This window comes from Carica papaya, chromosome 1 (assembly GCF_054855325.1).
Source record: "Carica papaya isolate Zhongbai chromosome 1, ASM5485532v1, whole genome shotgun sequence".
NCBI lineage: Eukaryota > Viridiplantae > Streptophyta > Magnoliopsida > Brassicales > Caricaceae > Carica > Carica papaya.
Genome location: NC_142309.1, coordinates 25,903,003 through 25,914,533, shown reverse-complemented (window position 1 = coordinate 25,914,533; position 11,531 = coordinate 25,903,003). Strand labels below are relative to the sequence as shown.

Here is an 11,531-nt window from a genome sequence, read left to right as displayed (position 1 = left end):
AACTTGCTGTGATTATCCACGCTTTGAAAACTTGACGTCACTACTTGTATAAGGAGACTTTTCAGATCTATACTGACCATAAGAGTTTGTAATACATATTCACTTAAAAGGATCTCGACATACGTAAGAGAAGATAGATATAACTCCCAAGGATTATGATTACAATATCTTGTATCACCTGAGTAAGGACAACGTAGTAGCCGACGCACTCAGCAGAAAAAGTGCAGGTATATTAGTTTACCTGATAGTTTCAGTATGCAGGGTAATAGGGGCCGCATAACAGATACGACTTCAGAATCTGAAGAGAGTTATATGTTTGGCTCACCTGACTGTTCAACCTGAGTTTATCCAGAGAATAAAGGAAGCTCAATCCGTCGATTCTACCATAACATCCTTTAAGAATGACGCAGAACTATGGAGTAAATTCATAATTTTGAGTCTGTCTATGGGTTGCTTAGATTTCAAGACAGGTGTGTGTCTCATGTGATAGTGAGTTAAAAAGGGACATCATGACGGAGACTAATAGCTCAAAGTTTGTCATGCATCCTAGAAGCACTAAGATGTATCAAAATATGCGACCCTAATTTTGGTGGAACGGGAGGAAAAGTGAGGTGGCTGACTTTATTTCCAAGTGTTTGGTATGTCAGCAAGTCAAGGCAAAACATCAATGCCCTGATGAGCTACTACAATCATTACCAATTCTGAAGTGGAAGTGGGAACACATCACAATAGATTTCATGACATGATTGGCTAGGGCACGCTCGAGACATGATGCCATTTGGGTAATATTTGACTGGCTCACCAAGTATTTTCACTTCTTGGCCATTAAGATGAACGACTCCTTGGACAAGCTAACAAGAGTGTATATTTGGGAGATAGTTAAGTTACATGGAGTGCTAGTGACAGTAGTATCTGACAGTGACCTCAGGTTCACTTTTCGATTCTGATCTAGTTTTCAGCAAGCCATAAAAACGAAATTTTTCCTTAGTACCGCATTCCACCCTCAAACTAATGGACAATTAGAAAGGACGATCCGCACACTGGAGAATATACTCCGAGCTTGTGTTATTGACTTTAGAAGCCATCAGGATGATCATTTACCCTTAATAGAGTTCACCTACAATAATAATTACCAAGCAAGTATCGGTATGGCTCCGTACGAGGTGTTATATGGCTGCCTATACAGATCGTTGATCTGTTGGAAAGAGGTGGGTGATAGAAAATTATTCGGTCAAGATCTTGTGGAGGAGACTACATGCAAAATAGTTAAGATCATAAAGAATATCCAAACGGCTCAGAGCAGACAGATGAGTTATGCGGATACCCGGATTAGGGATTTGAAATTTGAGAAAAGTGATCAAGTGTTCCTTAAGGTAACTTCTTTCAAGGGAATAAGTAGATTTGGCAAGAGGGAAAAACTAAATCCCTAGTTTATTGAGTCATTTAAAATCTTAGACAGAATTGGCACCGCCGTCTACAGACTGGCACTACCTCCAGAACTATTTAGGGTTCATAATATGTTTTTTGTGTCCATGCTACGCAAGTATAACCCGGACCCCTTTCACATCTTGGCCCACGAGCTCATTTCACTCCAGGAGGATCTGTTCTACGAGGAGATATTGGTGGGTATTGTTGACCGAAAGAGTATAGTACTCCGCAATCGGAAAATTTCTTTCATTAAGGTCATATGGTAGAATCACACACACACAGAGGTCACATGGGAACTAGAATCAGACTTCAGAGCTTAGTATCCCCAACTGTTTAATTGAGTGACAGGAAGACAAATTTGAGATACCAAATTTCTTTTAAGGAGGAGTGAGTTATAATACCCGAGCTCAAAATTTGGCTCAGAATTAATTTTAAAATTAAAAAAATTATAAAAATATAAATTTTAAAATTTTAAATATTTATTTAATATAAAATTAGGAAAAAATGGGTGGAAGATGAAATTGAAAATAATTTTGGGACAAATGGGTAAAAATTTAGGTTTGGAGGGTATTTTTGAAAAAAAATCGAAAACTGGAGGTCAAAACGCAATTAAAAAAAATTGTACTACGTAGGACTGCCCAGTCAGCAGCTCCGACAAATCAGAATGCACCGCCTGACAACGCAACTAACTCGGTGGCACGCAGGAGGCCACACTGGTAATTTGCGTGCCCATGATCGGACGGCCTATATGCATTCCCGCGCACGTGGACGGTCTACATTCGTTCTCTCATCAGACGCAATCGGATGATCACGATTAAATGTGATGAACGGTTTAGATTCGTTCTCTCTTTAAACGTGATCGTTAGATCGAGATAAAATCGCGATGAATGGTCCAGATTTATTTTTTTTAAACGCGATCGGATGGTCGAGATCAAACGCGATGAACGACCCAGATTTAAGGTAGACGAGTATAAATATCTCATTTCATACCGAACCTAAACCCTAGCCGCCAACCCCCCTGTTGGATAAGAAGAACCAATCGCAGGAGAAGAGAGTCAACCGCCGCTTGTTACCACGCTGGAGCCACCTCCGATTGCCCAAAAAGGTAAAAATTCTCATATTCATTCGTAATTTGATTTTGAACACCCCCATAACTAACTCAGAGCAAAAAGAACGGAGGATGAGCTGAAAACTGCGGGTAAAGTCCGGTGGTGCCGCAGCAAGAAATATAAAAAATCGTCTCCAATGAGCCCCTTCCTGTTTTTCGTTTCGTGCAATTTTTCTACTATTGTATTCAACGTTCTGGTTTTTATAAGTTGACCGAAGAAAAACGTCCAGCCACGAAGGTGAGTCGGCGGAGCCGCCACTGAAAAATTTTGCTGCCTGTAAGTTTTTATTTTTTAATTTTTTTCGACCAACCGAGACCCCCTAACGTGTTTTCTCGCAGAGATGGGTATAAAACCGGTCAAAACTTGCCAAAAATGGTCAGACTGAGGCAAACCGCCACCGCAAGCCGCAGTGCCGTCACTGGAGCACGATGGTACCGTCGTGCCAGAATTCTAAAATTAGCTGAAAATGGTTTTTAACATCAATTTTGGATTTTTTGGTGTATTTTTAGGTACGTGAAGTGTGTTTGTACCTTTGCAGAAAAATTCAAAAAATTCAGAGACCGCTAGTAGGCACAGTAGAAAGTTCAGTATTTCGGACATTAATTCATATAAAAATCTCTCACCTTATTCCCCATTATAGAATTGAAGTCTAATTATAAATAATACGGTATTTTGTAAAATTTAAAAAATTTTGATAACATGTTACTAATTGAGCCGGAATCGGGTATTCATTACTGTTTGTCATATTTTAACTGATTATTTGATTTTATAGTTTTAAATGCATGATAATATTCTGGAATTGGTAAGATGATTCGGTTGTGTTTCATTGATGCATGTATTGCTTGTCTTACATGATTTACAATTAAATTGTAAAACTAAAAATTAAATATAAACGAAAAATTGATTGGTTAAGTGAATGAATGAGTGATAGCCTTACTGAATATCCTGAGAGATGATGAACAGACCGGGTACATAAAAAATCTTATCGTGAACGTCACTTCATACCAGATGGGGTATCGAGAATTAGTATTTTTGGCGCTCATACTGGACGAGGTATGGAGACGTCCCATTTCACCCTCATACCAAACGGGGTATCGAGAATTGATATTTTGACGCTCATACCGGACGGGGTATGGGGACACCCATTTCACCCTCATACTATATGGGATATTGAGGGATAGTATTTTAGTGCTCATATCAGACGAGGTATGGAGACGGTCGATTAGTTGATAAGGTTGGATGTTACTTTATGCGTAGTGAAACATACCTATAGATCCCCATAGATATCAGTAGGTAAATAAAAATAAAAAGTTGTTATTTTATCTTAGTCGAATATGAGATTATAATGTTGTTGAACTATTATCTCTATAAATCAGTTTTAAAAATTTCGCAAACAGTAAGTGTGGAATAAATAGTTTTACTTATGGTAAATGAATTTACTTAAATTAAGAACTCTATTAGTTATTTTTATGATTTTACCAACTTTCATTTCTGTATCAGTGAGTAGTATGATATTCTTACTGGGATAGTTTAACTCATTAATCATTTCAGATCAAGAGGATCAAGATCCAGATCCCGATCAATAAGGGGATTGTGAATAGTTCACCACTCGTACTCTATTCAAAGGCTAGTGAATGTCGTTCTAATATAGCTAATTGTTTACTTTTTATTTATTTCTTGATCTTTTGCTTGTTCTTTTAAAGATCATTTCCGTATTCCTATTGGGTATTCTAAATTATTATGTAAGAAATGTAAACTCTAACTCTATTATTTCACTTCCGCATTCAATTTATAATTTATTTCATTTTAAGTTCCGGACTATTACAATTTATTTTTATGTACATATACATATTAATTAGGGTATAAATTCCCTTCCCTATTTTCTTTTTCTTTCTCTCTCTCTTGTTTTTCTTTTCCATTTCTCTTTGATTTCATCAAGTTGTAACCCAATATGTATTTAAATAAAATATTAACTTTAAAAAAAATATAGAATATGTAAATTTGTAGTTTATTATATTATATATTAAATGGATGTAAATATAATATTTAAATAAATTTGTTAGATAAAAAAATCATATATTTTATTTTATATTATTATATATTAATCGGACAGCCTTCATATCTGTTAAATTATGTTCAAACATAATCCTTACTAAAATAAAAGTTGAATTCAAAATACGAGCTGTTATATATTGTGTGCGTATGGATTGTATATAATAAATATAAACTCTTGTAACTCCGATTTGTTTAAGCCAAAACACGATTCATGCTTTCAGTTCTCTATGATAATTATCAAGAAAAAGTCAAAAGTCAAAACTTGTTCCACTAAAGAATCAATAACATAAATTCAAAAAAAAAAAAAAGGCATCTCTGCAAAAAAGAATATGAATTAACCAAAATTATTAATCTGAATTTATATAATCTATAATTAAATTTCTAAAAAGTTACGTATGGTGGTTTTTCTGCTTTATTGTAGTAGCTCGTAGCCCTAGGCGATGTTAATAAACTAAAGAAAAGCCCATTAAGCAAAAGGCCCACTGCCACCAACCTTCTTTTTCTCTTTCCTCTCTGGTATTCCAGCCTTATAAGTTGTACTATAATGGAAAAGCCTAAACAAGCAGAAATTAGCGTAAACCACTGCAGAGCATCCGAGTATTGGTTGGCTTCTCCATGGAGTCTTCCTCATCCATACCCTCGTCTTCGGACTACCTTATTTTAATCCTTGTTCGTCCTGTTATCGCCATCTCTTTTGTTCTATGCTTCATCCTCCTCTGTAATTCTCTCATATCTGTCTCCCTCGAATATTTTTATAATCATAGTCTGATAGTAAATTTATGCGATTCGAGCATCTGCTTTCGATAATTATTTCTGAAACGTTGATGAGATTTTTCGCAGGGTGGTTTTTGGCATGGAAGCTGGTGCTAGTTCACGTGCCTCTGGTCCAAGAAGTCTTCGGCTTGAGGAAGAAACCTGTTCAAGCAAAACGACCTGCTCGTCGATTCTCCTCGTTCTACAACAGTCTTAACGCCCACAACTCTACTTCGCAGTGGTATTTTTCTCTTCGTTTCTGGAAAGTTACCTTTTTGTTTTCTCCTTATAAGTTTTTGATTTCCTGTGTAATTAATTAGTCAAAACGCTTATTCATAACTTGGATTTTGTGCATTAATATAAAGATCGAGTAAAATTTCCATGATATCACTTCAGTTGATGATAATAATTAGGATCTATTTGTATATGAAAACTATGGTTTGGATTGTGGATGCGTATTTGATGCTCAGAGAATATAGGGACTCAACCTAAGAGGAACAAGTGTCCGCATTTGAAATCATTTAGTGTATAGCAGCAACGAAAAGTTTGAATTCGATCAAACATTTCGTAGGTCAATTGGATTTCATCAATTCTTTAAAAATTCGTAACTTGTTCAACCACATATTAATTTGGAAATGAATTTGCTATTCAATTTACTAGGAACTGAAATAGAAGTTCATACCTTTTTCCAAATGATCCTCCAGAGTGAAAAAGCCAATGGCTACTAAAGCTTCTTGGAGTTGATGCTGAATTTTAATACCATTAGTCTTCTCATGGGTTCTCGATCATGACAGATGCACCACATGTATAGTCTAACTGTCGAAAACAACGTAATGTCTCTGATAGAGGTTGATTTGAATCCATATTACATGCAATTCGGTACCGTGGCTCATGTATGTGATCCTCATGTCGATGCGATCCACTTGGAGGCCAATGGATTATGTTGCCATTTTAATAATTCAACTTTAGACCAGCCGGTAACTTGGACACTAGTATGAATTAGAATTTCTATTCCCATGTCACTGTCTGGAATATCTGGAAAGAGAGGTATTCTACCAACCTGAAAGGTGGAGCATCTATGGAGTTTTTAAGTTGATAAAGATAAAGAGAGCTAGTTTTTCTGCTGGACCTCTTGAGCTTGTGAGTGGAAAAATGCTGAGTAATTGTCAGATGCCTTATTATTATGTGATGACCTTTAGTTTTCAGGATTTTGATAGAACTACTTGTATTCTTTATTTTGTTCGTTCTTCAACCTCATTAGCTTTTAGTAACTGTCATGGTTTGTCTTTTAGTTCTTTTGAAATATAAACTGTTGTTAAGAAACGGAAGCCAAAAGCTGAAATTTGATAGAACTTCTTGTTCTTTCTTTCTTTACTTTTTTCTACCTTTCTTTTTTTTTTGGTACAAAAAGGGGGGAAAGCAGCAAAATCACAGGTAAAGGAAAAGAGCCAGCAGTGGAAGCAACCCCAAAAAAAAGGTTTACCAAACAGCAGGCACAGCTGTCTCAGTTGCATGTCACTTACCAGGAAGGGAGCAAGGTTACTGGCAGGAGACATTGTCCTCCATCTTCCCACATCTGCATTGGCAATTGCACACGATATTGCCCGTAGGTTGATTAATGTTGCTGCGACATTGGTGGGCTGATTACTTCAACTAGTCCCCATGTTCGTAAAGAGCTTCGACTACAAGGAGAGAATAAAATTCAATGATGAGGTTCCTCATTCCCCTATCTGTAGCTGTCTGTATGATTCTTTGTTCGCCATCATCTTGGCATTTAAGGTTGAAGCTTGGCCTAGGTTTATTAAGTTTACTATTAGAATTCACTGACATAGTTAGATAGATTAAAGTAGAGTCTATTAATAGTTAGAATTTCTTTCAAGAGAAGACAACAATCACTAGGAGAATTTGCAACACTTTATGATTTGTGGTTGTTTGATGCAATTGAACCGCTTAGTAGCTCCAATGCTTAAGGGATCTGGGTGTGAGTTTTTTTACTTTTCTAGTCAGTATCTTACCCTTCAAACTCCAAGTTCCAATTCTTGGGCTATGTTTGGAGCAAATAAAAAACCTTGTGGAATTTATTTGTAAATGTACACTTAGTTCAATTATAAAGAGGTGTTTCAATTACACATGATTTCATATGAAGTTAATTTTTATTAAATTTTGAGTCCATTGTTCCAACTACATGTAGAATTCCATATAAGGTAATTCTTTATCATTTTAAAGTGGATTTTCATCCTCTCTAGTTGACCTGAACGTGGAAATTCTGAAGAATTCTACAAAATGATAACTAAGAATTCCTAGATATGATATGATATCTTGGTTTAATCCTAATTCCTGATAGCCTATTTACTTTGCTCAATGAGCCTGCGACAAGGTTATAATGTAATGATCATTAGATTGGTCAACCTTATTGCCATATTCGATTCCCTGACTCATGATTGCACCTTGTAATATCGTAATTCATACCTAGGGGGTCATGAATCATGACTACAACATCTCTTATAATACAATTTTTTCTTCTAAACTAATTATATCCTCAATATGTATCATATTATACCTAATATATGGCTATGTCAAACAACTAATTATCACTTAATTAATATATACCAATTATACCTACGCCTCAACAACTAACTGTTGTAGCCTCTCTCTAGGAAAAAGCTAAATTATATTAACAATTTTTTTTTTCTTGAAGTCAGGTTATTTTGGACACAAATTAGAATCTTGTTGAACTTATTCAAAAATATAGATGAAATTTATCAAATTTTATGTGATATCAGAGAAATTTTACTAATTTCCTTATTAATTATTATATTATGTAATTATAAAGATGCATTAAAATGAACTTCCAAGTTCCAACCAAATATAATAAAAATAGCATGATAGTCGTTTATGACTAATTTCAGTTTTTCTCCAATCTCATTACTACCAAATTGAACACAATACTGAGGTTGTAATAAGCTATTTGTAATAGAGAACCAACAATGTAATAGAATTGCAATTTCATTGTAATCTTATTCTTTTCCTATTGAAATAGCTATTAAAAATATTACATTCTTACTACATGTGAACTCAGCAACCTGTAAGTAGGCAGATTAACCTTAACCTGTTAGTCATGTCCTGTATGACCGCCTATACTGTTAGCTTGCAGAAGACTACTTTATCCATCAACCAAATAATCAGGCTCTTCCAACTTTGGATTGGCAGATAAACTTTGAATTTAAGAGCTTCAGACTCACTTGAGATTTGAGACATTAGTATCGGGGGAGGGGGCTTGCCTTTTCTAATTATAAAGAAATCTTTATGTTAGACTATTTTAAAGTAAATTTCTGGATGCAGGTTTATGAAATAAAGATTCATGGTCTCTGTATTTAGTTCAATTATCTTTTCTATTTGTACATAATCTCAACCTCTAGTTTTCATATTACTATAGAATTAGAAATAAAATCTATATTTCATCTCATATTTGTGTTCTAAATTTGCATGTCGAAACTAATATGAAGATATGAGTTAGGAATTAGGTGGGACTAGAATGAGAATTGAACCAAAAGCAAGGAAATTGTAAGTAGGCATTATGTTATTACGGTCGAGACAGTTATACCACAATTTAGGAGGAATGAGTAAGGACTTATTGTAGTCAGGATTTCTTTTTACAAACATTAGCTTTCTTAGTCAATTCTCTAGATTTCTTCAATTTACCTTGGATTTTGGTAAATCCAGAACTGGTATTTGAACTCCTTACAGTGACTTATATTGATCTTATGCTTATTGCCTGCTCTGGCTAGTTGCAAAGGAAATGAAGCCTATAAGAAATATTCAAAAAAGAGAGAAAGTAAAATTATGGATAAAATCAATGTTCCTTGGTTGTGGTTTGATTATATTCTTATCTTCTACACGTTATTTCATTTATCACTTCAAAGTTGTACATCCATTAAGGTTTTTTTCTCTTTTATCTCTGCATATAGCATGTGAAAATAACTTCTACAAGTTTGGTTTATACTTATTTTCAATCTTGTAAGGCATGGCATTTTTTTTACTAATAGTTGTAGGGGAAGTAGTCTTATGATATTACTGTTTGTTCGTAGAATGTTGGATAAAGTTTGGGGGACTTAGTGCATGCATGAATCTGGGAAAATAGTTCGATAACTACTTTTTTGTTAAACTTGTAACTTCAAATTTATTTGATAACTTAAATTTAGCAGGGCGATAACAACTGCCTTGAGTTTAAAGTGCAATTGTAAGATCCAAACAGATTGTTGGTGGATATATTTCACCATGGATATTTGCTTGCAATTATGATGGAATTTAATGTTTATTAATTGATGGGTCATGCAGAGGAAATGTTTTAGGAGGACATATCCAATTCAAGTTCCTGGATGATGTTGAAGCATGGAAGGATCATTCATGAGGTAGGCATTGTTCTACAAGATAGTTTGATTCAGTGAAGGTGCTTAGATTACCGACTTCTCTGGGTTGAAGGTGAGTGAGTATTTTAACTTTTATTTTATTTTTTTGTCGGGAGAATACCTCTGTTTATTTTGGATAAAGGTCACCCAACTAAATCAATGATGTCTCTTAAACGGCTGAAGCAATGGCTGGTGTTTGGTAATGTCCATTTTTGTACATAAACATTCTGTTGATTGATAAAAAAAATAGTTGGCTAGTTTAAGCTAATGTTGAATATGATTTTTATCACACTTGCGATAAACTTTTATGTACTTGAACCAATTTGAACAAAAACATAATCATACATAAATCCTTTTTTTCTGAAAAAATCATACATAAGTTATTTAATTACTTATACACATAAATGATATATTATAAAGAAGAAATGTTAATTTTAGAGGAAAAAGTGTATATATATATATATATATATATGAAAGAAAAATTGAGAAATGATAGTGAAAATAAAGATAAATTTTGAAAGAAATGAGAAGAAAAAATAAAAAGAATGTTTTAATGTTCTTTTATTATTTGAAACTTATTCCACACCGATGTTGTTGGAAACATTCATGTGGAAGGATCATTATACAGAAAAATTTTTTGCCTGGTGAAGGTACTATTTGGAATGAGATGACTGCAGCTTATGTAAATGAGGGAAGAACAAAGGAAGTGCCAAGTCTTTTTATGTTGATGGAAAGTGATGGCTTCAAAGCTGATGCAGTAACTTATAACACAATTCTTGCTGGTCACGCAAGAAATGGGCAGAGAACAGATGCATACAGATTGCTCTCAATGATGCTTCTGAGTAGGTTTGAATCCTGATATCGTATCTTTCAATGCTCCAGTATCTGGTTTTAATTCGGCCTGTAGTCATGGTGCTCTCAGATTGTTTTGCTACATACCCTCTTGGGGGGTGGGGGGATTAGATTTGTTAACTCAACCAGACTCCACGTATATTTACCAGTGCACGGCAGCTTAATGCTTCACTTCTTCTTGCTTGAATACCCTCAAAATTTATTTTATAATTTAATCTCATAACAGAAGTGCCAGAAATAAATTGATAACTTCTATAAAGCCTAATTAAAATTTTACACTTAATTCAATTGAGATATTTACAACTTCGTTGGAATGAGTTCTAAATTTAACAACTAAACTCATAAGAATTTGAAGTGAAATCAGAACAAAAATTTCTAAATTTGTTGAAAATGAAAATTTTCAGTTCCAGTTAGAATTTCATGGAACTCAATTTTTATAATTTTAAATATAATTATTGCGTAATTAAACTAATTATAGATTTTCAAATTGATTTGGTTCCCAACATAGCCTTAATGACAATTTATTCAAGAACTTGAAGAATTCCTCGAGACAATCAAGTAAAAATGGGACTAAAGATCTCAGGATTAGTAATCAAATATGTCATAGTATTTTTCATGATATGAATAGTCAATAACACCTCATTAAATTCTTCCCGTGTCACAAAACAAAGAAAAATACAGTGCAGTTGTTGGAAACCAACTACACAAACTTCCCCAAGCTTGGTGCTCCTAAGCATTAATTCCTGGAGATCAATCCTTCTTTCCCCAGCAAAAAAATATAGACACTTTGATTCGCCAAAAAAACTAAAAAAAAAAATTAAAGGGGGTGTACGAGGAATACTTGACCAAGCTAATTTAGCCAATCTGTCAGCTCTTTGCCTTCCGAACCCCAATACCAGAAGCTCAGGGTCCAAGCTGCTGCATC

General features: G+C 34.4%; 1 protein-coding gene across 3 annotated transcripts; it reads left to right on the top strand.

The window, feature by feature from the left end:
• Window positions 1–5,132: 5,132 nt before the first annotated feature.
• On the top strand, window positions 5,133–10,777 carry LOC110815266 (uncharacterized). Of its 3 annotated transcripts, XR_015821715.1 has the most exons (5): window positions 5,133–5,310; window positions 5,433–5,586; window positions 6,757–7,058; window positions 9,684–9,827; window positions 10,405–10,777. XR_015821715.1 is itself a non-coding variant. In XM_088223110.1 (3 exons), the coding sequence occupies exons 1-3, from the start codon at window positions 5,208–5,210 to the stop codon at window positions 6,953–6,955; spliced, it is 456 nt and encodes a 151-aa protein (XP_088079236.1). In that variant the 5' UTR covers window positions 5,133–5,207; the 3' UTR covers window positions 6,956–7,479. The 3 variants fall into 3 exon arrangements, 1 of the variants encoding a protein (XP_088079236.1); XR_015821714.1 differs by lacking the exon at window positions 10,405–10,777 and having other exon boundaries at window positions 9,684–10,022; XM_088223110.1 differs by lacking the exons at window positions 9,684–9,827; window positions 10,405–10,777 and having other exon boundaries at window positions 6,757–7,479.
• The last annotated feature ends 754 nt before the right edge of the window (window positions 10,778–11,531 follow it).